Below are 27,090 nucleotides of genomic sequence, written 5' to 3'. Positions count from 1 at the left end.
GTTCATATTTTTTAGAAGTCCGTTCTAGGGACAGATTTCCCTTGAAAAGACACAGTTAGCAATCTGTGAGCCATTCACACACATCAGTGGGCTGTGTGTTCATTAAGATTAAAGTCCTATCTGGCAGGGAATTCACACTCCTCTCTCAGGCTCTCTCTCTCTCTCTCTCTCTCTCTCTCTCTCTCTCTCTCTAGGTGAGGGTGGAGGGTGAGGATTTCCGGGGAAATAGTTTCCAAGCCAAATCTGGTGGGAGGTGCTTTTTATAGTTTTTCTTGGCAAGCAGAGCTCCGTGGCCAGCAGATGGGTGGCTTAATGACCATGGGAAAGCCTGGTACCCTGTGTTATTGTTGTGTTTTTAATAATATACTTTATTTGGGGGTTCCAGTTTCCCATTTATAGAAGCACTGAGATAGTAACACAGAGTTCCCATATATCCAAGACCCCTTCCCACAAGGAAGGCATACATCAGCATGGTGTATCGGTTTGATACTGATACTTTGTCATTGAGAAAAGCCCATGCTTTTTCAGTGAGTGTGTGTGTGTGTGTGTGTGTGTGTGATAGCCTTGAAGCACTGTGTTAGAAATAGGTGCTATAAATACCTTATATATAGCCTATTTAATTTATTTCTGTGACAGGGTATCACGTAGCTCAGGCTGGCCTGGAACTAGACAGCTTCCTGCCACTGCATCCTCAGAGCTGGGGTCACAGGCCTGTGCCACCCCTGCTTTATTTTATTTCTGTGATGTTTTCTTCATGGTTAGATTAGGGCTAGAGATGTTTGGAAGATCACAGCATGTGGGGCCATTCCCTTCTCCTCTCCTGCTGTCAGCCTGATTCACTGCTGTTGACCTGACCTTCCCCTTAGGGGACTTGAGTTTCTTCTCCCTGGCAACTCCCTTCCAAGTTGTGTTCTTAGGAAAGTCACCAGGTGAGACCCTTGCTCAGGTGTGGCTAGTGATGCTCTGGGAATCTGTTGGGAAAGTGTGGGTGTTGTCAAGCCGCACAGAAGGGACTTCAGAGCTCTGGGAGGCAGATGTGAAGTTCTTCAGCTCTGGAGGTCACCTTTCTCTGTGTCTTCATGGCAGGAATCCCCGAGAGCTGATCTGATCTTTATCTTAGTACTAGGCCTTGGTCTGGGATGATAGCATCCTGGTGATGAGTCTTAAGTTAGCTGGGCAGGAGCCTGGCAAAAATCCACAGCGGAAAAAGGGTCAACAGTGAGACAGATGCCACATGAAATCTAGTAAAGGCACAAAGGGAAGTTTGGGGAGGCCTGACCAGCAGCCGTGGCGCTCTCTCTCTCTCTCTCTCTCTCTCTCTCTCTCTCTCTCTCTCTCTCTCTCTCGTGGTGTGTGTGTGTGTGTTTAAAGTTTTTGTAAAAGGAAGAGCTGGCAGAGCTGAAGTCAGAGCCTAGGCTTTGAACTACTATGGGAGGCCTCTGGCTCCGCCCCTGGATAGGATGGGAGACACTTGGTCCATGGGGCTATGGCAAGCACGGAACTGAAGACAGGAGTGGTGGGCTAGGGCAAGTCATTTGACATCTTTGGACCCTGGCTCGCTTACGTGTAAATGGCTGGAGTGAGTTAAGCCACTGAACTCAATCCCTGTGGGCTTTGTCTAGCATTTATTAAACCCATGCTTTCACAGCCAGCGTGAACCAGGCACTCATCCAGCCGATTTCCTAATCACCTACCATGTCCGAGCCTGAGGATACCAGGGCGAAAAGACCCAGCTCTGCCCACGCTGAACTGTCTCGCCCCTTCTCAGGCCTCTCTTGACTTGTCTTTTTCAGGTGCACTGGCTGGTACCTCAAGTAGAAGATTACATAAAAATGGACATGGTAGCCATCTTCGCCTTTTTTTTAGAATAATATTTTTTAAAATTAATTTATTTTTTACACTCCATATTTTATTCCCCTTCTCCCGATTCACCCTCCAACTGTTCCACATCCCATACCTCCTCCCCACCCCCCAGAATAATATTTTATTTTTAACTGTGTGTTTGTGTATGTAACCGTGTATGGGCATGTGCACCGTGAGCATGCGGGTGTCTGCAGAGGTCAGAAGAGGGCATCGGGGCCTCTGGAGCTAGAGGTGGAGTTGGCTGTGAGCCACCCAGTGTAGATGCCGAGCACTGGGCTCTGGTCCTCCGTAAGAACGACCTTGGGTTTGACCTTGGCAGGAGGACCTTGGATGCTGGTATAGGATTTAGATGAATGCTTGTGTTATGCTCAGAAGGTATTTATTCCTGTTTCCCTGGGAGTTTACTAGAAACAGGACTCGGTTGGCATAAAAGTGTCTTTTAAGTGCCTATGACAAAAATATAATCTTATTCTTAGACCGGTTGCACATTGGTTGATACAGGCCATCTGAGCATAAGCATGTGAGTGTATACTGTAGGTAAGCCCACTGTTCCCAGTATAAACACTACTTGGCCACTATATGCATTTTCCTGTGGTGGTGCTATCTGTTTGATTGTATACTAAGGGCCTTCCCAGCAGTATTCCTGAGTGATACTTATCTGTGATATTCTCGTGTGTGCAGTGGCCTTAGGTTTCTCTTCTCTCTATGCCGAGGGACTTGTGGGAGTCAGTTCTCTCCTTCCATCATGTGGGTGCTGGGTACTGAACTCAGGCGGTCAGGTTTGTTGGCCAGCTCCCCCCCCCATCCCCCCCCATAGCCACCTCACCACCTCTATTTATGCTGTTTCTACAGGAGTCAGTTTGGGTAAATTGTATCTAAGATATGATCCAACCCTGTTTCCACATTTGTTTGCCTGGAGATGTTTCAAGAGCAAACTCTCCCTTCTCTGCTAGTGGATGAGCTATCCACGTTTATCCTGTGTAGAGAGGAGGGTTAGGGCACTAGGGTCCTGGTGGCTGCTGATCCCACCCCGGAGGGGAGATGTGCTGCTGTTGGTGGCTCCTTCTGTTAAGGTTCTTTTGGGCATGCTCAGGGTTCTGTGGACCCTTCCTTCTCCCAACTTGGAATTCTCTGGTCACCTCCAGAAGTATCATTTCACTTGGATGCTGTGCTGGGGACAGACAGGTAGCAGTGCTTATACAACCAGTTTGCCTCAGTGGGTCTGACCTTTGTGAAGTCAAACAAATGCCCTATGAGCATTGCTTGCTGCTTTTCAGAGTCTGTTTCTGTGGTCCTTACGCTGCTGGGCTCACACTGTTCGAAAAGCTGATGAAAAATCACAGATCACTCGCACACACACACACACGTACATACATATGCATGAACTGGCTGTTCGAACACACGTATGTCATGAGCACAGAGTATACATACAAGCATACACCATCCACCTGTGACCCCCAGGGCGCAGCCTCTCCCCACTCCCACTGCCTTGGGCTTTTCCCACCTTTTTTTTTTTTTTTTTTTTTTTTGGTTTTTCGAGACAGCGTTTCTCTGTGTAGCTCTGGCTGTCCTGGAACTCACTCTGTAGACCAGGCTGGCCTCGGAACTCAGAAATCCTCCTGCCTCTGCCTCCCGAGTGCTGGGACTAAAGGCGTGCGCCACCACGCCCGGTTCTTCCCACCATTTCTCGAGGGAGCCCCTGATGTCACCTGCCCATCCATCCGCTTGAGGATACCTGCTCTCAACCCATCTGCAGGCACAGTGAAAACCTCATCCTTCCTGCAAACACATGGCATGCTGGTTTGGTGCCAGGCCCAGTGGGCGGGGAGATGAATGAGACCTGCTGCCTGCTTTTGCCTGGATAACCTGGAACTGGCATGGGACACAGCCTGGTCAACAAATGGGGACAAATGAGGTGCTGTGATATAGTAACTGGCTTTTTTTGGTGCTGCTAAAAATAGGCCTGTATACTAAGTGAGCTGGCTTGCTGGACACACGTGACTTTCAGAGATGCTGCCCTTTGTGTGGAGTTAAGGGCAGGCTTTAATGAACCTGCTTTGGACAAACACGGTCCTCAGGTGCCCCAGGGGAGGTGAGAAGATCCCTGACCACAGAGGAAGTGGGGCTGGAGTGTCGTTCCCCCCCCCCCGCACCCCCCTTCCATCATTCTAGCTTGGAAAGCTCACTGTCCCTTATCATTAATTTCTGACGGGGAACAGTGGCACACAGAGCCTGAGAGCAGCACTCCCATTGGCTCCTGGGCTCTCTAGCCCAGAAGGTGGGGAGCTAAGGACAAGAAAAGTAGCCTCATGCGTTGGCAATGCAAGGCCTGTCTGGAGCAGGGGTGCTTGGGATCTGAGGCTCTGTGTGCATTCAGCCTTACAGCACACAACCAATGTGTCCCCAGAGCATCCCGTAGCTGCAGCCTCCAGTAGGCATCCGACAGCCCCATGCATGGCAGCTTCTGTATGTGACCAGGTGGGATGGGAGGGCCCAGATGCCTGAACTCACCAGCAAAATAGAATTAGAAAAAGTATAGGACGTAACGGGGGGGGGGGAGGGGGGGATTGGCTCTTCTTCACTTTATGCTTTTCATTTCTTCTTTCTCTCTTCCTCCCCCTCCTTTTCCCCTCCCCCTCTTCTTCCTCCTCCTCCCCCCTTCCTCTCTCATCTCATATAACATGCTCCTCTTGACCTCAGACTTTCTCTGTAGCCAAGGGTGACCTTGAATGCTTCTGTCTCCACTTCCCACGTGCTGGGATTACAGGGCCACTACACCCAGTTTATGAAGCACCAGGGATGGAAGCCCCCGGGATTCGTGCAAGCTAGGCCAGCACTCTGTGGAGAGCAGCCACATCCCCCAGCCTCTGTTTTTGTTTCTTTCTCTGTCACATGTGCTTCTTGGTTGGGGGTGGGGGTGGCACCCGAGCCCTTCTTCCCTTCCATTGTGCAAGTCAGAACACCATATATAAACCCCAAAGGCCCTGGCTTGACTTGTTGGCTATCTGGGAACCTGGGCTGAGCAGAAATGCGAGGCCTGCAGCAAGCTGACCAGTGCTCGCAGGTTAGATGATGCAAAGATGCTATAAGGTCTCTTAGTGGGCTGCTAGAGGCCATATGACTTTGGTTCTTGGCTCATGTTTCTTATCTCTGCTGTGTCTGGTGAAGACAATAGTCCCATTAGGGCGTAAGTGAGGGTTTGGTGAGGTATGGGATTCCTGCCCCAGTGGCCTGAGCTTTGTAACTGTGGATGGTGATGGGTGGGCCCTGGGTAGGCTGTTCTAAGTATCCTGACTCCTGGGGGGAAAAGAGCCCCTTCCTTAGGCTGTGGTGTGCCTTTAACCAGAAGAGCAGGTGAGCCCTGAGGCGTGTGGTGTCTGTTGATTGTCAGGCTCTACCTGGTGCCTGAGCAAGTCAGCAAACACAGAAGCCTGTCTGGTTCTGACTCAAAGACCCCTGTCGGCTCTGCTCAGCTCTGGAGTACCTGCTCTGCCCGGAACCCAGCGGCTGCAAGTGCTTCCTTTGTTGGCTGGAAAGTTCTGGAGGCTGCTTTCTGGGTGATGCAGGCAGCTCCCAGGTGTGTGCTGAGCCAGAAAGGAGCAGCCTTGAAAACTCAGCTCCATGATGGGTGGATGCCCTGTGGCTTTCCCCTAGGGGCGACTTCCTCCCTCCCTAGCACAGGAAGTAGCCTCAGGCTCCCAGAGAGCTGTGGCCAGCTCACTTCCCTAGCTGCTGCACCCTTTGAGCTGAGGGTTTTTTTTTTTTTTTTTTTTTTATTACATGTAAGTAGCTGTCTTCAGACACCCGAAGAAGGAATCAGGTCTTGTTACAGATGGTTGTGAGCCACCATGTGGTTGCTGGGATTTGAACTCAGGACCTCCGGAAGACAGTCAGTGCTCTTAACCACTGAGCCATCGCTCCGAGCTGAGGTTTTGATGGCAGTTTCCAAACTGAGTTAGGGCATCAGGCTTGCCTGGAGACTGGGCTGGGCTGGGCTGGTCCAGGCTGTGTGGTCCTCCAGTGGGAGTACGGGGAGCTGCCTTTGACTTTCCCTCTGACCTTTTGTTACTAAATTTTCTCCAGAGTGCAACAGTAAGGGGCAGTGATAGAATGGTCACCTATGCCCATCTCCATCCCATTGTGATTCATAGAATTGTGTAGTTAATAGATCCCGTGTTAAAGATATGGACATCTGCAGAGGTGGTACACACCTTTAATCCCAGCCCTCAGGAGGCAGAGACAGGAGGATCTCTAGGCCAGCTCGGTCTAGAAAGCAAGTTGCAGGATAGGACAGTCAGGGCTGCACAGAGAAACCCCGTCTCGAAAAACCAAAACCCAAACCAACCAACCAACCAAAAAAACCAAACCAAACCAAACCAAAAAAACAAAAAACAACCCCCAAATATATGGACAAATATATATATATGAGAAAAATCAATACGGCTGCTCTTGGGGACTTGGACTCTGCCCCCCTCCCCCAATATCAAAACCCTCAAGCAGAGTGTATAGTTCACTCCCCCTGGCTTTAGTAATGAGTTAAAAAAAATGTCTTCAGAGCCAGAGAGATGGTGTAGTGGGGAAAGGCATGCTCTGAGCAAGCCTGGCGACCTGAGTTCCATCCCCAGGACCCACATGAGCAAAGGAAAGGACTGACTGCCACACGTTGTCCTCTGACCACCATGTGTACATCAGAGCACACGCCGATAATAAACGGACTTTTTAAAAACTAAAAATGTACCAGCACAATGGCTCGGTTTGTAAAGGTGCTTGCTACCACGAGGGACAAGCTGAGTTGGTCCCAGAAGGTGGAGGGAGAAAGCTGACTCCCGCATGTTGTCCTTTGATCTCCCACGTGTGCTCTAGCACATGTATGCATGCACATAGACACACAAGTAGAAAATGATGGAAACATTTTGTTTTAAAGGAAATTCATTCAAATGGGTAAAACGATGTTCCCAGGGCTCAGCACAGTTTTGGCGTTGTTTGAAATAGGCCTTATGTAGCACAGGCTGGCCCTCAAACTTGTCGGGGATTACCTTGAACTTCTGACCCTCTTTTCTTGATCTCCCAAATATTGGGATTATGGGAATGGCCCTCCACAACCAGTGTTGTTGTTTGCTCTTTTGTTGCTGTGATAAAACACCGACCAAAACCAACCTGGCAAAGAAGGGACTTGTTAGACTTGGATGCCCCGATCGTAGTTCATCACTGAGGGAAGTCAGGGCAGAGAGCTCCAGCAGGAACGCAGAGGCAGGAGCTGGAGCAGAGGCCGTGGAGGGCAGAAGCCTCACTTCAGACTTGCTCAGCTACCTTTCCTATAGCCGGGGCCCACCAGCCCACCACCACCACCGCCCACAGTGGACTAGGCCCTTCCCACATCAACCAGCAATCAAGAAAATGCCCCAAAGATGTGTTGGGAGATGCGGGCAGATTTTCCAGAGGTTTCTCCTCCTTGGTGTGTCAAATTTAGAGCTAACCCATCCACCACACACAGCTTATGAAAAGCTGCTGGTGGTGAAGCCCTGGCCTCTGCGTGCTAGGGCCATGCTGCAATGCAATGCAACACCCCCACCCGCAGATGATGTCTCCCCAACAATTCTGATGCACAGCTGGTTGGGTCTATGGGGGGAAAAAAGGCAAGAATACAAACAGCCAAAGATAGAGTCATATAAAGTCGTTTATATATCAGCCATCCAGTGTTCAAGTCTCACTCTTTGTCTTCCAGGGGCTTTTGCTGTTTTGTGCTGTTTTTGTTTTGTTTTTGCATCCAGCCCTAAAGATCCTTGTGTTGTGAGTGGTTGACTCAACCATTGATTCCTTTATCTTTTGAAAGTCCCAACCAGCCAATTTTCTTACTGTTTATCTGTTGAAGAAATGAGGTCATGCCTCGGGGTTCTCCTCTGTGGTGTGGATATTACTAGATAGACCATCCAGTGACGGCCAACCATGGCATGTAGTGTGTGTGTGTATGTGTGTGTTTGAAGGCCAAAGGCTAACTTTGGGTGTCTCTCCTCAGTGGCTATCTGACTTATCTTGTTTTAGGCAGGGTCTCTCTTGCACTGACCAGAAACACACCCGTTTAGCTGGACTCAGCAAACCCCTAGGCTCTGCCCAGCTTCACTTCCCTAGTGCTAGGATTATGAGAGGGCTTTGTCACCATGCCTGGCTTTTTTTATGTGGGTACTGGGCTCAGCTCTGTAAGCACTTTACCAACTGAGCCGTCTCCACATCCCTTGGCACTTACTCCCAAAACCCTGGGCCCTGGACCTTTAATGTGTTCTCTTGCTCCCTTTTAGCAGGCTGAGCTGGAGACAGAGTGTGGGGGGAGCCTCTTTTCCTGAGCTGGCACTGGGGCCCAGCCTTCTAATGTAAGGATTTGGAAAAGGGCCTGTTATAAGTTAATAAAGTACGTTTCTCCTAGCAAGCCCTTCCCTGTGAATTTTAATTGAGCTATGCCTGAACGAGCTTTCGAGCTTTCGGAAGGCCAGAAAGTGGCCTGCAATGCATGGGGATTTGTCAAGGCCTTATCAAAACAGACCTGCTGGGGTGTGCCTGCAGAAGGGGGCTGCTCAGTGAGGGAAACCCTTTAAGCCTGAAAGGTTTGTAGCTAGCCTCTTAAAGGCTGAGGGAAGGGGCTGTTTGCCTGCCTAATCCTCAGAAGGTGGGCTGCAGGTTTGAAATCCATGGTGGGTGATGTCACCTCTGCTGGGTGGACTGGGAGGAATGTCTTAATGACCAGGTGTGTGTTTGTGTGTGGGGGTGGGGTGGGGGGTGCACTGATTAAGGGTGCCCACCTCTGGAAACATGGCACTCACATTAAATGGGAGCTGGGGGTAGAGAAGGGTATACATGGTATTTGGTCTGAGTCCCTAGTTTAGGGTTTCATGTCGCCATGGCAACCAAGAGGAAGGTTTGCTTGTAGGGGTCTGGCTTCTGAGGGAGTGCGAATGGGCGGAGGGGCTCAGCTCTCAGAGGAGGCTACAGAGGAGCCAGCGAGTGTCTAACTTCATCCCTTCCTGTGGGGCTGCCCTGGGCTGGGTGGGCTGTGTCGTGGCCAGTCCGGCTTCTGTGGGAGAGTTGTCTGCCATTTATTTTCGGTGAACACTTCTGACCAGATCGTCCCTTCCCCTATTGCTAAGGAAGCTCGCCTGCCAGATCTCCAGATCTCAGGCTTGTTCTCCAGGAACCGCAGGTCTTTAAAAGTGGAGGGAGGGTGGCGGATGAAAGGAAACGAAGGTTCATTCACAGGAAGCAGCACCCCTCCCCCACTTCTGAAAAAGAAACCTACGAAGCCCCACCTAGGAGAATCCTAGGATTGACACTGCCTGTGTGACCCCGTTTATGTGAAATCCAAGGCCAGCCAAGCCCAGTCTAGGGCAAGAGAGTTCAGAGGGTTTACTTATTTGCTGGGTACCAGGGAAAGAAGCCCCCAGGTCATACAGTCTTGGGCGTGTGCGCATGTGTATGCTCATGCCCATGTGCGTGAGCAAAAAGCATGAGGTAGCTGTTATAACTGTGTGACGCCACGTCAGTGATGTCTTTGTGTGTGTGTGCGCACACGCGTGTCCGTGACATTGGGGGATTCCCTGTACCCGAACTTCAAGTTTATCCCTACCAGAGTAGGTAGTATCAGCCTGCCAGCTTGTTATGAAAAGGAACACATGCAGGCTGGTGGCTTAGTGGACACCAGCTATTAGTGAGACAGCAAGCAGGTGACTGGGATCCCAGAAGGCAAGAGGACCCCAAAATACCTCAACTGCTAAATGGCCCCTGGTGCCCTTTGCTTAAAGGAGACCGTGAGGCTTACAGGGTGCACTGGCTCCTCATCTCCCGATGCAGCCCAGGGCGCTGTGATTTTGTAAGCATCCTAACGGCTGCTGCTCTGCTAGGCTCCTTCCTCTGGTTCTGTCCCTTGTCCTCTCATGTGGGTGCCTGGCTCGGTGGCAGACTTGGAGGCACTACCGAAGCTGCCTCTGTCTGGTGAAGGCAGACAGCCGTCTTGCCCTGGACAAGGTCAGCAAAGATGAGAGGGCGCCAGGCAGCTTCTGCCAGCACCTCCATACTGGCGAGACAAGAGGGTAAACGGCTCCTTGCCTTCTCTGGTGTTCTTGGACCCGCTGATCTGGGTGGAATTTCTCAACTTTCAGGGCCCCGTCTGTGTGTGTCACCTCCGAATAAAGGGTGTGACAACCTGGATCCTCTCCTTCGCACACATGACTCATTTAAGGGGAATCCAGTCACCACTGCCCTCTGCGTGCAGTGAGGGAGGGGGACGGGACTAAAGGCTTGGGGGAAGTTTGTTGAGAGCTCCCTTCATTACTTAAAGGCCATCGGTGACGTTTGAAAGTGCTTCTCCTTGTAGGCTGTGAAGGTAGCCAGGTGGAAATCTGCTGCCTTCCTGGTCTGCTACAGGGTTCCTGCAGTCACACATGCAGGAGTTTAGGGGAATCTCAGGTCTATCCTGAGAACCCATCCCCTTTCATTGCTGCCAATATGTTTTGACTGGCCATAGCGTCTTGTGCGCTACCATGATGCCTCAGAGCTAGACCTCAGCTGCGAGCTCATGAAGGGTTGGAAAAGTGGGGACAGGGCTCCCCAGATTTGCAACCCCTCCCCACAAGGCCTAGTAAACTTCCTATTTTTGCCATTATATCCCACTTCCTTAAAATTCTGCCTGCCTGTGCTTTTAGATACTTGAAAGCTTGCGTCCAGGCCGTTCCTCCTTCCCTCTTCTTCCTCTCCTTCCTGTCTCTGTCTGTCAATTTCTTTCTCTCTCTTCCTTTTTGTCAGGCCAACAGTGGCTCCCACAGCAGGTTCAGTCCTGGGGGTCCATCGTTCCCCTCATAGTTAAGGCATCACCATTCCAAAAATAGCCTCTTTCATGAGAAATGGGGGTTCAGTAGTGGTTGTGGGGGTGTGTGGAGGGGCCAGGTTGCCTCAGACTGTCTTGCCTCTGCAGCTTCAAAGCTCTGTGGCTCTGGGCAGATTACTCACCCTCTCTGACCCTCATTTTCCCCATTTGTAAAACTGGGAAAAGCTGTATTACCTGATTCATAGTGTTCTTGTGAGAAAAGCCAACCGACCTGTGTTGGCTGTGTGTGGTGGTCTTTGGTTTAAAGCAAATGGTGCAGGTGTGCTGACTCCTAACACTTCTGTTATGACAGTCAGCTTACTGAATCACTAAGAGTTCTGTGAGAGTTCGTGGCTTCCCTCCCGGCCAGCTGGGGGGATGGGGGCGAGGAGGGAGCCTGCGCTGGAGGCTTTCTCTAGCAGCTTCACACACATCCAGAGGTCGGCACAGTCTGGGATGCCAAGAGAACTCTTCAAGTGCTGACCAGCTCATTTTATTTCTGTAAAATTCCTTCCTCTTTTAAGGAACGCGTTTGAAGAGGCTGAGGCTAGCGCGTGCCACACTGTCAAACCAAACAAACTATAGCAGGGGAGGTCAGGATTGTTAAAAAGATTTACCCAGAGTCTTTGGGTAAGTGTATTTGGGGCTTTGTGTGGAGTAAGCTGAGCTGCCCTGTGTGAGAAAGACCAACTGACCTGTGTTGTTACCCACGAGGACTCAGAGTGTACTCAGGTCACACAGGAGGGGGAGGGGTGGCCTAGGTTCTTTGGACACAGTGAGTAGCCTTTCACTAGTGGTAGGCTGGCCTGGCTCCTGGTAGGACTCTGCCGAGTCTGTGAAGCCAGCTCACCGTGCCTCCATTTCCTTGTAGATAGGCAGCCAGTCTTGTCCTGAAGTTCCCGAAAAATTGCCAGAGGACTCCCCAAGTATTCTTAGGGTCCAGATGCTGACTGAGCCCCGGGACCCTGTGGCAAGAGCATTGTGTTGGTGAGAGACAGCCTTGCGTGTCAGTTGTAGAACCAAATGGCCAGCTGAAGCTGTGGGGAGCCAGCAGGACCAGGAATGAGCAAGGGGTTCAGAGCAGCTACTGAGGTGGCAGGACAGCCAAGGGATGCTTCCTCAGGTTCCAGGGTGTGGCGCATAGGCGATGCTTCAGGCAGAATGAGCCTCTGCAGAGTGCAGGAAGTGCAGGTCAAAGCCTCGAAGCTCAGAGCCATAGGCCTCAGCCTCAGTCAATCCTGCAAAGCAGTGGGACATTGGATGGCCAGCTGTTGGAGTGGGCGGGGCAACAACTCAACCATATGTACACCAGCCCTGGCTACAAAGTATCCTTAGGTTGGAGTGGGGCCCCGGACTCTCCAGCCCATGGTGGGCATGCCCCATCCGTTCCCAGGAACAAAGGACTCTGGGTAGGTGAAGCCGGCTCTGGGCTTCTATTTTCTTGTCTGTGGAGGGTGAGTAGGCTGTCCTTGCCGGTCATGTAGAAGTGAGGGTTAAAATCCATATCTTGTGTCATGTGCCTCCAGTGTTTGGTGGGTCCATCCCAAGTGTTTTAGCTACCTGAGCCCTGCACTCACCTTCTCGGGGTGGGGGGACAAATCAACGACTGTGTCAGTGCACCTCACTAGAGGGCTGTTTAGGAGCTGAGTCTAAAAGCTACTGTAGTCTAGTCTGGTTAGTCAGGCAGACAGTGGCCCAGGAGAAGGAAGCTATGGGTATGGAAGGGGACTCTGGGCAAGGGGAACGGTGAGTGTGAAATGTGTGTGTGTGTGTGTTGGGGAAGAGGACAGGATAGAGGGCCCGTAGCACCTATGGCTCCTGCTTTCCTACTTCCTCTGGGGACTGACATCTCTAGGGTAGGCCAGGTATCTCTCATGGTAGGTGACATGGAAGTAGCCCACCATGAGTGCACGGTACATAGAAAGAGCTGTCTCCTCTTTACAGTTTTATTTATTTTGTGTATACGGGTGTTTGCCTGCATGCATGGCTGTGTACCATGTGTGAGCCTGGTGTCTTTGGAGATCAGAAGAGGGTATCAGACCCCCTGGAACTAGAGTTATAGAATGGTTCTGAGCTGCCATGTGGGTGCTGGGAATCGAACCTGGGTCCTCTGGAAGAACAGCCACTGTTCTTAACCAGTGAGCCATCTCTCCAGCCTCAGGCTCTTTCTGTCTAGATACTGTTTTCTCTTTGAGTTGGTAGGAGTGGTGTCTCAGTTGAGAGCTCCCAACCCTCGAGTGTCTTCCTAAGTCCTGGGTTCCCCTCTGCTGCCTGTGTGCCTTAACATGGGCACACTGTGCAGGGTCACAGAGACCTACGCATATCTTGATGGTGCTGGCAAACTAAGATGTTTAGTGTTTGACAAAACCCTTCACCTCTGCCCACCACACAAATTATACCTCAAAGAAAACGAAGTGGGAGGAGAGAGTGGGGGGTGAAATGCAGGCTTAGAGCCTCTGTCCAGATGGTCCACTTGAATGTAGTGTCTCACACACACACACACACACACATTTTAAAAAGAAAAGGTGAGAGTGGAGTGGAACAGGCACAGTGAATACGTGATGTTTACTAGCAAGACTGTCTGGAGCCAAGATATGCAAATAGGCTAATGGAAACCCTCCAGGTGTGGTTCTGAGCTGCGCTGGCTTCCATCTGGGCTATGGGCAGGTGAGGCAGTAAGGTCCAGCAGGCACATGGGCTGTTTCCAAAGAGCCCAAGAGTGAGGGTCCCAGCCACTGACTGGAAGATGGTAATGGCTTGCCCTCTGTGAGCTTCGCTGTCAGATCCTGGAGAAAGCAAAGGTTCTTTCTTACCTTCACAGCCCCTGCTTGCTGTTAAACATTTATAGACTTGGGGAGAGACAAGAGAGGGGGGAAAGAAAGGAGAGAAAACTGCCACCAGGGTGGATTAAACCAGTGTAAACACTGCAATACTAGGCTCAGTGAGCCTGGCTGCTCCTTGGGGCTCTGAGGCTCTGTGTGTTTGTGTGTGTGTGTGTGTGTGTGTGTGTAACCCATGTGTGTCCCATGTTTGTGTGTGTGGCAGTGTGTATGTGTATTTGGCATGGTTTCTTAAGACAGGGCCCCTATTCTGTCATCCTGGCTGTCTCTGAATTCACAGCATTTCTCCTGCCTCAGCCTCCAAGTGCTGGCATTATGGGCACTGCCACACCCCATGATGTGCGTCCACACTGGCTATAGTTCTAGATTGTTTACAACCTCCTGGGCCATGCTTTTGAGGCCCAGAGTTTGAATGTGGCTGGGATCTCTGTACAGGGCTGGTGTCCGGTTTGGTCAGTTTATAGAGAATGGGTGCTCAGAACATCACTGAACATGCCTTTGATGCTCACTGGCTCCCCAGTTAGACATCTGTGCCATGCTGTCTGTCGGGAAGTGGCATGTGTGCACATGCACGCAGCACCAGCTCAGGTTCAGACACACCTTCACCCCGTGTGCCACATAAACTCCAGCCCTGCAGACCCGAGCTAGAAAATTAAAGTGCCAAGTCTGAGAGAGACTGTGGGGCCCAGAGTGGGTGGGGACTTTTCTTCTGCTGCGCTGTAGCCACTTAGCAGCAGAGCAAGGCTAGGTTCTGTTTCCCGCCCAGTCAGCAGAGTTCTGTTGTCACATGTCATGTTCAAAGTCACCTCCACCTCCCCCCATCTGCCCCACAGAGGCTAAACATGTTTGCAAAATTAAGTTTGTTTTCTCTGTATAATACAGAAACCAAAAGGTCTCCTTTTAGCAGGGCTGCAGAGATGGTCCAGTGGGTGAGTGTGGCTACACGCTCCTGTAACTCCAATGTTGTTAGGCAGAGACAGGAGGATTGCTGGCACTTGCTGGCCACCAGGCCTGCTCAAAGTTCAGCGAGAGATCCTGACTTGAAGGGAATAAGGTGGAGAGTGAGGGGGCAGCACACCTGACGTCCTCTTCTGGCCTTGTGTGTGCCTAGGTGTGCACATATACACATGTGCACATCTCCCCACATTCATGTGCCCCCTCCTCTTTCAGACAACGCACCCTGGGTCCACCTTGCCTTTTCTCTCCTACTGAACCCCAGTGGCCACTGCTGCTTGGTGCAGAAGGACTTTTGTAGGTCACGGTGGGAACGAGCCAGAGCTTCCACCTGCCCCAGGGCTGCCGACTCTAACTTACCACTCCCTCCTCTCCTACAGATGTGAGCGTCCACATAGGATGCACTTCTGAGAGCGGTGCAAGAGCTCTGGGATGCATTTGGGATTTTGACGGATGTTACCTATCCAGTCGCCCCCTCTATAGATGATGCCTTGTAGGTCAGGTAGAAGAGTGTTGTCAGGGTCCCATGTGATTTTCATGGAGGAATTCCTTTACTGAGGAATGCTGGCATTCTTCTGTGGAGGGCCTACCAACTTCCATCCAGGCAACAGAGAGGCTCAGTAGGACTTAGGAGAGTCCTCATGGCATCTCTGGTCAGGTTACAGGCAGACTTGCTAATCAGTAGCTGATACCACTATTGCTTTGGTAGAATTGGGGACATACAGGGTGTAGAGTCCCTGAAGGGACGTGAGCTGTTTAAGGGACAGTGTCAGAGCTTGTGGGCCTGGGTGAATGGAACTGTAGAGGCAGAGGGAATAGAAACTGCCAAGACCGGGTGGAAGTGGGTGCTTCCCCCAGAGAGGAGAGGCTGTGGGTAGCCAGAACAGACCCCAGCCATGCTGGCCCAAGTGAGGTCATTTGTTTTCATGTTAAGAGTGGTGAGCAGCCCTCTGGGAGCCCTCCTCTGGATCAGAGGCACCATCTGGGTATATTGAGGTCAATTTAGCTAAGCTGACCTTAGAAAAGGTACACAGAGGCCAAAGATCACCAGAGTGTCCACCCCAGGTCTCCAGAGCAGGAGACCCCATTCCTGGCTTGCAGGACACCGGGTATGATTCTTTTATTAATCCTCTAGGTTTGTGGTGGGCTGTAAGTGCCAGGAACTGTGGTGGGTGCCAGGCAAACAATGCTGACCCACAGCGGATGTGAACCCAAGCTCAGAATCAGGAGTAGAACTACCAACGCCCATAAAGAGCCAGAGGGTAAATATTTTAAGACTTGTGGCTCGTATAGACCCTGCCAAAACTCTAAGCTCTGCTGTTCCAATGAAGAAGCAAGCTCTAGGAATGAATAGACATGGCTGTGTACCAATCAAACTTTACCAGCAGATAAAATATGGGCCCTTGGGGTGTGGTTTGCCTGGCTCTTATTTAGCAGGACTAGTTTACTAAACTTGAGTCAGATGTGGTGTGATCTGGTAGCTGGTACAAAGGAGAGGTGGCAGAAGGGGGTTTGGAGAAGATCTGCTGGGGGGGTTGGGGGTGCTGGGCAATCTATGAAGCTACTGTTAGAGCAGAAGCACTGAAGGGAAGCATTCGTTCCCAGGAAGATCTTGAAGGATGAGGGGAGAGTTTTCTCAAGAACCCTGAGCAGGAAGGGCTTAAAAAGCCCTCAGTGGGGCTGTCTCTGAGCTGCCTGGGGGACACTGGACACAGGTGGATTGGGGACACAGGCTAGTGACAGGGACAGACAGGGCCCATGATGACCAACCTAAAGGACTAGAGGAAGCATAGAAGGACAGTTTCCAGAGTGGACACTGGTCAGAGGAGGGGGGAGGCTTCGCTCAAGACAGACATGCGTGCTGCAGGGAGTGAGGATGCTGGTTTGTGACGTGAGAGCAGAGAGGTCAGGATTTGCTGGTGCCTGGGGTAGGAGCTGTGAGAGTTGAGCAGCCAAGGCTGAGTCATCACAGAAGTGGGGCCTTGGAGAAAGAGTTGGTGGTGGGAATTAGCATCCCTTGGTGACTCCGGAGAAATTCCCCAGTGAGGAATGTAAGGGGTCAGGCTTGGAGTTCAAGGGACAGAATGAGGTGACGGAGCAACATAATCTACTAGAGTGACCCTCTTGTTTCTGGTGGGCCCTTGAGATGGGACAGCAGAGACTCAAAATGGCCGCTGCTGTTAAAAATGTATTTAGGCCACCCTATATCCCTCCTCTTAATGGTTTGCGGGCTCTGTAACCATGATCCTGACTTTTGGGGATCAAATGAATCCTTTGAAGGAGTTCTGAATCTGCAAATTTTGTGTCTTTGGGGACTCTTGTCCCCTCCTGGGCCATATCTATAAAGGGACAGGAATGAGCAGGGAATCCTGATTCTAGAAAACGTCTCACACTTGAGTGTGGACATCTCGAGCGCAGACTCATGGATCCCAGTGGCCATGTTTCCCCTCTGTATCTTGAGGCCATGTCACGCGAGTGAAATGAGAAGGCCAACGGCAGCCCTGGGGAGTTAGCAAATTCTAATAATGGGGTCGTGACCCACACTGACATGAAGTACCCTCAGTTGGGAGTGTAAGATACCCTTCGTTCTGCTGGGGGTCTGTGGTCCCGTGAGCTATGGGAGATATCAAATCCACTTCAACATCTTTTCTCTGTGCCTGTGTGCACAGGCATGCTGATGCAGGCACGTGTATATGGCTGTGCCTGTGGGTATCTATGCGTGCATATGGAGACCAGAGGTTGATATCAGGTGTCTCCCTCAAATGCTCACCGCCTTGTTTTTTTATGACAGGGATTCTCCCTGAACCTGTAGCTGATTTGGCTACGATATTTGGCCAATGAGCTCTGGGGATCCCTGTCTCCGCCTCCCTTTTGACGTTTACGTAGGCTCTGGGGATCAAACTTGGGTTCTCATGTTCATGTGGCAGGCAGTTGCTGGATCGAACCATCTCTCCAACCCCTAAAGTTCCTTTCCAAGAGGTGATTTTAGCCCTCAGCTTGGAGACTCTTGGGGCCAGTTTATCTTCCATACTTCAGCTTGCTACAGGGCTCGCGTAGCCGACGCCTGTCGTTCCGGACTCTCTTGAGGGAATTTGGGATCAAGTGGCTTCACTTGTGGCAACCTCAGGGTTTGGCATAGTGGGGTATTAAAACCAACCCGTGGCAGGAGACCCCGCCCACCCATGACTGTGACTCCGCACCCCAGTTCTGTCTTAGAGGCTTAAAGACCCCCTCCCCCCTTCTCTTTCCAGAAGAACCGATCGCACATAAGGCCATCAGCTCACCCTCGGGACTCGCATACCCGGATGATGTCCTGGACTATGGCCTCAAGCCATGCAACCCCCTCGCCAGTCTCTCTGGCGAGCCCCCTGGCCGGTTCGGAGAGCCGGATAGTATAGGGTTCCAGAACTTTCTGAGCCCAGTCAAGCCAGCAGGGGCTTCGGGCCCGAGCCCTCGGATCGAGATCACTCCATCCCACGAACTGATGCAGGCAGGGGGGGCCCTCCGTGGGAGAGACGCCGGCCTGTCCCCCGAGCAGCCGGCCCTGGCCCTGGCCGGCGTGGCTGCCAGCCCGAGGTTCACACTGCCCGTGCCCGGCTACGAGGGCTACCGCGAGCCGCTTTGCTTGAGCCCCGCTAGCAGCGGCTCCTCTGCCAGCTTCATTTCTGACACCTTCTCCCCCTACACCTCGCCCTGCGTCTCACCCAATAACGCCGGGCCCGACGACCTGTGTCCCCAGTTTCAAAACATCCCTGCTCATTATTCCCCCAGAACCTCTCCAATAATGTCACCTCGAACCAGCCTCGCCGAGGACAGCTGCCTGGGCCGACACTCGCCCGTGCCCCGTCCGGCATCCCGCTCCTCCTCACCCGGTGCCAAGCGGAGGCATTCGTGCGCAGAGGCCTTGGTTGCCCCTCTGCCCGCAGCCTCACCCCAGCGCTCCCGGAGCCCCTCGCCACAGCCCTCGCCTCACGTGGCACCGCAGGACGACGGCATCCCCGCTGGGTACCCCCCCACGGCCGGCTCCGCTGTTCTCATGGATGCCCTCAACACCCTGGCCACCGACTCGCCCTGCGGGATCCCCTCCAAGATATGGAAGACCAGTCCTGACCCGACGCCTGTGTCCACCGCTCCCTCCAAGGCTGGCCTGGCCCGCCACATCTACCCTACTGTGGAGTTCCTGGGGCCATGTGAGCAGGAGGAGAGGAGGAATTCCGCTCCAGAGTCCATCCTGCTGGTACCACCCACCTGGCCCAAGCAGTTGGTGCCGGCCATTCCCATCTGCAGGTGAGTGGGGGCTTTGAGAGCTGTCGGTGCCCGAGTGTGCCCTAAGAGCTGGTTTAATGTTGTTTACATGGAACTTGGTCACATAGATGACACTTACTGGCTATGAGCATCTGGGAAGGATGTTCACTTCCCCCAAGCCTTAGTTTCCTCATCTGTATAATGGGTACTCTGGGTATCTCTGATACAGCAGGTGATTGTGAGGATGTTATTATTGTACACTATGCATGGTGGCTGTCCCCTGGGGCACATCATTTATTCTGTCACCCAGCAAGTACTTACAAAGTCCCTACTATGTGCTGGATTTTTTTTTTTTTTTTTTAAACAGGAGCAGATAGCTGAGAGCTGGCCAAACAGGCCAGTCAAGCCTGCCCCTTTGGAGCAAACCTCAGTATGTAACCCCTGCTTCCTCGTTCTGAGAGGAACTATGTGTGAGGGCATCTGTCGCCTGCCTTTGGGCTGTGCTTGGTGACAAGGAAGCCCAAATAACAACAAGTTGCCCAGCTCAATCCTCACAGAGTGTAAGAACCAGACAGGCCAAAGCAATGGGTGAGGCTCACAGGCTGGCGGCTTTGGGCTGGGTGAGGACTGACTGTGTGTCCTGGCTCTGCCATTCATTGCCTGTGAACATGGGCATTGTGCCGCCCTCCTGAGAGGGCCTGAGACAGACACTGGTAAACAACTATGCTTCTCTCATTGAGCATATTTATGGGACTGTTCCCAGGGCAGACATCACTAATCAATCAGGGCTCTCCTGCACTTGTGGGAACACATGTTTTTGGGTCTTTGTTCCTTTCTTGTGAGATGAGAATAATGTACCTGCCTCTTGCTGACTGTTTTTTCATCACGAGCTAGGTAAAAGGACACATGCCAGAGTCCTGGCTTAGAGCCTATACAAAGTAAGAGCTCAGGAGTGGGCTAGCTCTGTTGTGTGCTCACAGAGTGTCTTAGTTCCCTTCCCTGCTGCTGCACTAAAACACCCCGGCAGATACAAGTAAAGAGGCAAGACTCTATTCTGGCTTACAGAGCCAATGTACAGTCAGTCCACCATGGCGGGAAGATCAGAGGCAGGAGGTCACATCGACAGCCAGGGAGCAGGGGACTTTTTATGCAGTCCAGGATCCCAGCCTAGGGGATGGCGCCTCTCACAGTGGGTGACTATTCCCACCTTAATTAATCGCATCAAGATCATCCGGGCACACCTAGTGGCCTGTCTCCTAGGTGATTCCAGAGCTCAAGCTGACAGTTGGGATGGACTCTCTCTGGAGCTTGCTTCCCCAGGGGCCCTTTAGGAAGGACTTCTTAGCCGACAGGCCTTATGCCAGGAGATTGAGCTCATGGTGGAGGGACAACAGTGACATTGACAGTGTCCAAGGGCCCTGCCATATGCCCGCAGGACCCTGTGTGGCATCCTGCCTCTCCCTCGTGTGAACCTGGGTTGGTTATTTGGCATTTAAAAAAAATCCTCATTTGGATGCTGAGGAGAAAGCTGAGTGAGGGAGACCTATGCTGCCTCTCTTCTCTGCCCTACCTGTCAGATGAAGCATGGGAGGCCCCGATGGTCACCGTCACTCTGAGTGGCCCACACAGTGCTTCTTTAGCAGATGGGAACATGCTCACCCGATAAAACACGGCGTGGAGTTAAGTTGGCACAGCCTGGCTGAGCTTGTCAGCACCTCATGGCTGCACGGAATGGGGAAATGCTTGAGTATGGATGGTCTCAGCCATATGCGAAAACCATGGGAACTCATGCGTGTGCCACCTCAGAGAACCTTTGAATATAAAAATATATGAAATAAATTGCATATCTGCCCACCCACCTATTCATCCATTCATCTACCTACCTATCTTATCCATATCTGATCCATATCTGATCTATACACCCACCCATTCATTTATCCATCCATCCATCCTTCTATTTCATCTACCAATGTCAGGCTCTAAGTCATTCCATGGTGAGATTGTTCTCAGACCCATTTAAGAATAAATTAGTTAGGCAAAATTAGTACAGAGATGAGTGTGTGTCCTAGATTTAGAGTCAAGGGACTAGAGGTGGAGTTTAGCCTGTGTCTCACCCTGTGATCTTAGGTCACGTTTTATGTTTTCTGAGGCACAAAAGGAAGGTCCTGGGGAGTCTTTCATGACCTTGGCTAACTCTATAGTGATTTAACTCTAACCCATGTTGTACGCTCAGGGAAGTGTTCAGACTCTAACGTTGAACTCTACATGCTGAAACGCAAAACCTTCCCTCAAAGTTTGCTCTCTGCATCTGACACCACAGCCAAGTCAAAGAGTCCATAGAAAATGATCTGTGTGTGTGTGGTGTGTGTGTGTGTATGAGTGTGTGTGTGTGTGTATGAGTGTGTGTGTATATGAGTGTGTGTGTGTGGTATGCAGGTATGTTGTATATATTCATGCATGCTATAGTGTATGTATGTGCACAGATATGTGTATATGTATGTGTGCATGAATGTGTGATGTGTGTATGTGTGTGTGGTGTGTGTGTGTATGAGTGTGTGTGTGTGTGTATGTGTGTGTGTGTGTGTGTGTGAGTGTGTGTGTGGCATGCAGGTATGTATATATTCATGTATTCTGTAGTGTAGTATATCTGTAGTATGTGCACAGATATGTGTATATGTGTATATGTATGTGTGCCTGAATGTGTGTATGTGTGTGGTGTGTATGTATACATCTTTGTACATGTGTATGCACATGTACATGTGTTGTATATGTATGTGTGGTGTGTGTATATTTGTGCCATGTACATGTGGTATGTGTATATATATGTATGTGTGTGGTATGTGTATGTATATATCCATGTACATGTATGTGTGGGATGTATGAGTGCATGTACATGTATGTATATGTTTCTGTGTTATATGTATATGTCTTTGCACATGTATGTGATATGGGTGTCTATGTATGTGTATGTACCTGTATGCCTAAGAATGTATGTGGTATGGGTATATGTATGTCCCATGTGTATGTGTGTCCTGGTACATGTATGTGGTGTGTGTGTGTGCATGCATGTGTATATATGTATGTGAGTGGTATGTGTATATGTGTGCACATGTACATGTTGTGGGTCTGTATGTCTGTGGTATATGTGTGTGTTCCTATATGTGTGTGTGTGTGTGTGTCTTCCAAGGAAAACCATTAGTGCTAATAGTTATTGATTACCTTGATGATACGCTCCTCAGAGGACTTCACTATGCCCACTTCACAGTTGAGGGAACTGGACCTAGAGAGTTGCAGGCATCTGCTTAGAATCGTAGGAGAGTAAGCGTTGGAGCAGGGACTTGCCCTTGGGTATAGAACTCTAGTCACTGTCATGGTGTTGATCTTCCTCCACACCTCTCATGTTTGGTTCATCCATACCTGAGCTAGACTCCCCTCTCCCCCCGTACTTCTAGGACCCATCACTTAGTGGACCTTCAGTTAGTGATCATGAGTGGACCTGAGCTCACTCCCGAACGCACTGCTAATCAAGACAATCAGACAGAGAGAGCCGCTCAGTTATCCCCTGGCCTCTTGGCTGTCTGACTGTAGGAGAGGTGAAGAACTTACGTACCCAGAGAGGTAGTGACATATCCCAGCTGTCACTGAAGCTTTCCTGCACTCACCTCTACCCTGTGGAAAAGGAAATGTTCTGGCAGGGGATGCTTTGAGAGGTCAAGGTTGGGTTCTTCACAATTTTTTAGAGGAGAAGCCACCACAGCCACTGGAAACATGGAGGAACCAACACATAGTGAATCAGCTTCATCCCCCATGAGCAGCTACACTGTCTTCATCAGGATGAAGATGAGAGCAAAGGGAGGTCCTCTGCCTTGGGAAGAGCTCCCTTACCATGTCTGGGCAGTTTGTGCTCCCTCATCGCTAAGCATTTCATTCTTTTACCCCTGGGTACAGTTTTCAGAAAAGGGGCCATTTACATTTAGTGTAAAGACAGTCTGATGTGGTTTTATGTCCTCATGACCAGGCCTTCTCTTCCCACAGCATCCCTGTGACTGCATCCCTCCCACCACTCGAGTGGCCACTCTCCAATCAGTCGGGTTCCTATGAGCTGCGGATTGAGGTCCAACCCAAGCCCCATCACCGGGCCCACTATGAGACGGAGGGCAGCCGTGGCGCTGTCAAAGCCCCAACAGGAGGACACCCTGTGGTGCAGGTATGGACTCAAATTCTCTTCCTTCTGTACCCTATGATGGCTACCAGGAGATTCACTCTCCTTGCTGCTGTTTGTGAGTCTGACAACACCTCGGCTTTTTACTCCTCGGAGAGAGAGAAGCCTGAGATAAGAGTCAGGAGCTTGTTGCAGAGCTGCATTCTGGGGGGAAGTCTCCAGGGCAGGGTGAGGAAACGTGATGTTCATGTGGAAGACAGTCCTGCGTTTTCTCTGTGATGGAGAGATTGCTAGAATTTGGCAGAGCTGTTAGAGCTGTGAGCCTTTCTGCTTGCCTTTTCCTAATCATTGTCCTTTATAGGTCTGCTGCTTGTGAGTAAACCTGAGATTGGTAGAAGTAAGTAGAGAAGTGTGATTTTTCCCCCCTCCTCCAAAATAGTTGAAACATTCTGCAAATTGTTTAATCTGGATAGGTAGGAAGTATGGACAGGTGTCTAAGCTCTGGCTATGTAAACCCACACAGCTCGATTAACCGGATTCTTGTATACATTGTAACTGTTTCTTTGTATCTTACAGTGGTGCTAAGATATGGTAGGGACCTGGACATTACATTTATAAGCAGCTTTGAAGGGGATTGTGAGTTCCAGGCCAGCCAAGGCACATAGAGAGATGCTATATCCACCACCACCACCACTACCCTATCCCACATCCCCCCAAAAAAAAGAAAAGAAAAAGAAGTTTCCTTAGAAATTATAAAACAGGAGTAGAGGCCAGAAGACAAACAACGTCCAAGCCCTAAAATCGCCCCCCCCCAAGTGCACTGTGTGTGTTCCCCTAGTTCAGGACCCCTGACTGTGATCAAAGCATTTGCTACATGGGGATAACAAAGCCATAATGAAGCCCATTGTCCTGTACAATTAATATATGCCAAGGAGAAGGGGGAAGATGGAAAATGCTGGCACAGCCTGCTCTCCGACCTGGCAGCCCCGGAACCAGGTTCCTTTCCCAGAGCCTGAGCCTCACCTACCCATTTCTTAAGTGTCTTGTGGTGGTTGCTTCTGCAGTGATGTAGGGCTGACATCCAGGGCAGTGTACGCGGGACTTTTTTGTCATCCACTAATGGCGGTCAGCCAAAGTACTGGCCGCCATGTTGAGCATGTGCCAGTTGATGGGTTGGTTAGGGGGCGTCTGTGGGAAGCCTCAGTTGCTTCTCACAGCCTGGAGCGCACCCTGGGCAGTCTGATCTGGCGGATCTCTGTGAGCACTGGTTTTGGGGTTCTAATGGAGGTAGGGAAGTACTGAATGATGGCACCCCGATTCCAAGACCTCACTTCTGGATGATTGGTAGGTCAACGCCATCCCGGTGAACTGGAGGGTGTCAGTTTCACCCTGCTTGCAGCCTAAGTTCCCTGCTGTCCCCATCATGGCTGCCCTCTGTGTTTTCACGGCCCTTGGCCAAGGCTTGAATAAACTGCCTTCTCTCTGATGTCACTCCCATGGATTCCAGCTGCAGCAGCCAGAGAGACTGAAGTCTATCCTATTGGCTCAGAGGGGCTCCACGCTGTTGGATCTTTAGCTCCAGGCCTGGAAGGGAAGCAAACACACACTGACCTGCCTTGTGGGCATCCCTGCCCTCGGGACCACAGTTCATTGTGTGCTGTCATTGACAACTGTCGGTGGCTTTGTGGCTTTTAGTCGTTTTGAGTCTCTGTGACAGGGAGGCTGCTTAGCCACCAGCTATTTTACCATCCCTTAAAGACAACTTTTTGTAAAAAGAAAAAAGTCTGTTATGATTGGCAAGGCTTAGTCGCTTGAGGAGGGGGACCCTGGCCTGCAGGTTGCTGGGAGACTGAGTCCTGATAGAGAAGCCCTCTAAAGGTAGATGAGGAAAAAGGGGGTGTCAGAGGCAGCTTCTGGGCATTGCAGAGGAAGGACCGAGTAATTCCAGAATGCCTGACAGAAAGCAAGGGCCTGGGAATGGCTTTGCCTGGTCTATCCAGCTGTGGATTAATTGGTGCGGCTTGCCCTACATCTGTGCCATCTGCTGGGATTGGCTCTGTATCCATATCCAGGGAGAGTCGGGAAGAAGTCCTGCTTCTTTTGTGATGGGGAGACAGCGATGGGTCTGGAGGGTGGTAGATGGATTAACCATGTCAAGAGATAGGAAGGAAAAGTTCCTGGGGCTTTGGGCCTGTGGAACAGAGGCGTGGGTGTGGCTGGGACAGAGGTCAGTGGAGTTCTTTGAGGAAGGGACTGGGGCTGAGGACACGGGACACTGGAGTGGGGGTAGGAAGCAGCTTGCACCCAGGGTCCTGGGAGGAAGAGCGGTTGAGAGGAGGAGCAGAAAGAGGCTGGTGTAACTGGAATGTGAGGGTTGGGGAGGGGTGGAGGACCGGGGTTGCCAGAGTAGCTGATGAGGAGGACACAGAACTCAGGCTCTGGCTGTGTGTGTGGAGCAAGAGGAAGGACACCGGGAGACTCCTTCGAAGGGCTCTGTGCATCTTGGAGCATGCGCTGTTTCACACACTGGTCCCTTAGTGCTTAGTTCTTGGATGCCTGCTGTGGACCAGGCAAGGTTCGGAGTTCTTAGTATGATAGGAAGCTGACAGCCAGATTAGCATGATGATGAGCGTTTTGGAAGTGCTCACCACATGCGAGACCCGTTCCATTTTTATCAGGGTAAGGTCTCAAAACTTGCTCAAGGTCATTGCTGTTTCATGACAGTAACAGTTGCTTCGGGGACCTTGCTCGTCGCCCGTGGACAGCTCAGCCTGGCTTCCTTCTCACAGAGAAATCTGGTGTCCAGACCTCCTGCCTTTTCTCTCTTTACAACGTCACCTACTGTCCTGGCTCTGACCCTCTTGCCAGCTCATTGGAGCCCAAGTCCTGGTCCCCCTGAGGATTCTGACGGACTCTGACCAGAAGGTCAGCACTGTGTGCCGAGGCCTGTGGCAGGGTGGCGGGGAAACTGCGTGAGAAGCTGGGCGCAGCTTGGCCTCAGAAACAGGAGTAGATGTGACAGTGGCAGAGATCAGGAGAGAGACAGAGGAACTCCAGCTCTCAGTGGGGCCTTTACACCATTCCTCTAGGGCTGGGCCATGGAAAGTTCCAGAAAGGGAGTCGCTGGGTGTTGAGTTCACGGGAAGACTCTTGCTTTGCACCCAACCTTCACATCCCTCTTCTAGCCTGTTGCTTCCCAAAGGGAAGTCTCGGGGGCTGTTCATTTTCTTCAAAAGACACTAGGTGGAAAAATTTTAGCATAGGAAGCAGATTATAATGGGAATCTCTGTGGCTGGGATGTGGCTGCTTTGGTCGATGGCTCACCTTGTGTGCACGTAGCTCTGGGCTACATCCTAAAGGGGGTGTGGCCGTGCGCATCTGAAATCTCAGCTGCCTGTAGGATCTAGATTCATTAGTTCTGGAGGAAGCATGGGGGCTCTCTCAGGATTTTGTCACAGAGGTATGGCCCTGGCTGTCCCCTCATCTCGGGCAGCAGGTCTCGGCTTTGTGAGCCAGGAGCGGCTCCTAAGCACCTGGTCAGGTGGTTCCTCCTGTCTGGGAGGCTGGGGAAGCCAGCAAGCTTTCAGGCTGCTAGAGGCCTCCAGGATCATCTCTTGGATTTCAGCCGGTCACTCGTTCTGAGGCTGTGCTGAAGGGAGAAAAGCCAGCCGAGTTCCCTTTCCTGGTGAGGTTAAGGAGCAGCCCGAGTGTGTGGTCTTCTCCGATACGTTTGTGAACTCCGGACTTCCCGTTTCCGTTTTAGACGTGTGATAGGAAGTGGGTCTTCCTGATGGTCATTTGTTAGGGGTAGAACTGGTGTGCTGACATCTGTGGAGGCTCCTGGGGGCCCTGGGTGTGTGGGGTTGGGGAGTAAGGCAGCTCAGCTGGGTGGGAGATGGTAGGGGATAGGCTCCCCCGGCTCAGACTTCAGAAGAGGAGTCTGGGGTGGGGAGTGGGGAGCGAGGGGGAGGTGTGTGTGTCCTGTGGTGGCTGGGGTGGGGATCTGTTCATAAGTCCCTTAGTCTCTGTCCCAACAGAGATGACTCAATATCAAACCCAATAAAAGGAAAAGTCAGGGCTGGTAAGATGGCTCTGCAGATGCGTGCTTCTGAGCTACTGAGCTTGATAACCTGACTTCCACCCCTTAGACCCACGTGTAGGAAGGAGAGGAGTGA

General features: G+C 51.3%; 1 protein-coding gene across 6 annotated transcripts in view; it reads left to right on the top strand.

The window, feature by feature from the left end:
- Window positions 1-27,090, top strand: part of Nfatc2 (nuclear factor of activated T cells 2) — a 126,701-nt gene that overhangs the window by 12,619 nt on the left and 86,992 nt on the right. For 3 of the 6 annotated variants that reach the window (XM_021180854.2, XM_021180861.2, XM_021180892.1), the window contains exons 2-3: window positions 17,760-18,795; window positions 22,789-22,960. In XM_021180854.2, coding sequence (XP_021036513.1) covers window positions 17,760-18,795; window positions 22,789-22,960 — 1,208 coding nt within the window. The remainder of the gene's footprint in view (window positions 1-17,759; window positions 18,796-22,788; window positions 22,961-27,090) is intronic. The other 3 variants (XM_021180887.2, XM_021180906.2, XM_021180900.2) reach the window with 2 other exon arrangements.

Source organism: Mus caroli, chromosome 2, assembly GCF_900094665.2.
Source record: "Mus caroli chromosome 2, CAROLI_EIJ_v1.1, whole genome shotgun sequence".
Classification (NCBI taxonomy): Eukaryota; Metazoa; Chordata; class Mammalia; order Rodentia; family Muridae; genus Mus; species Mus caroli.
The sequence above is the reverse complement of the archived record's forward strand: the minus strand, read 5'-3'. Positions and strand labels throughout refer to the sequence as shown.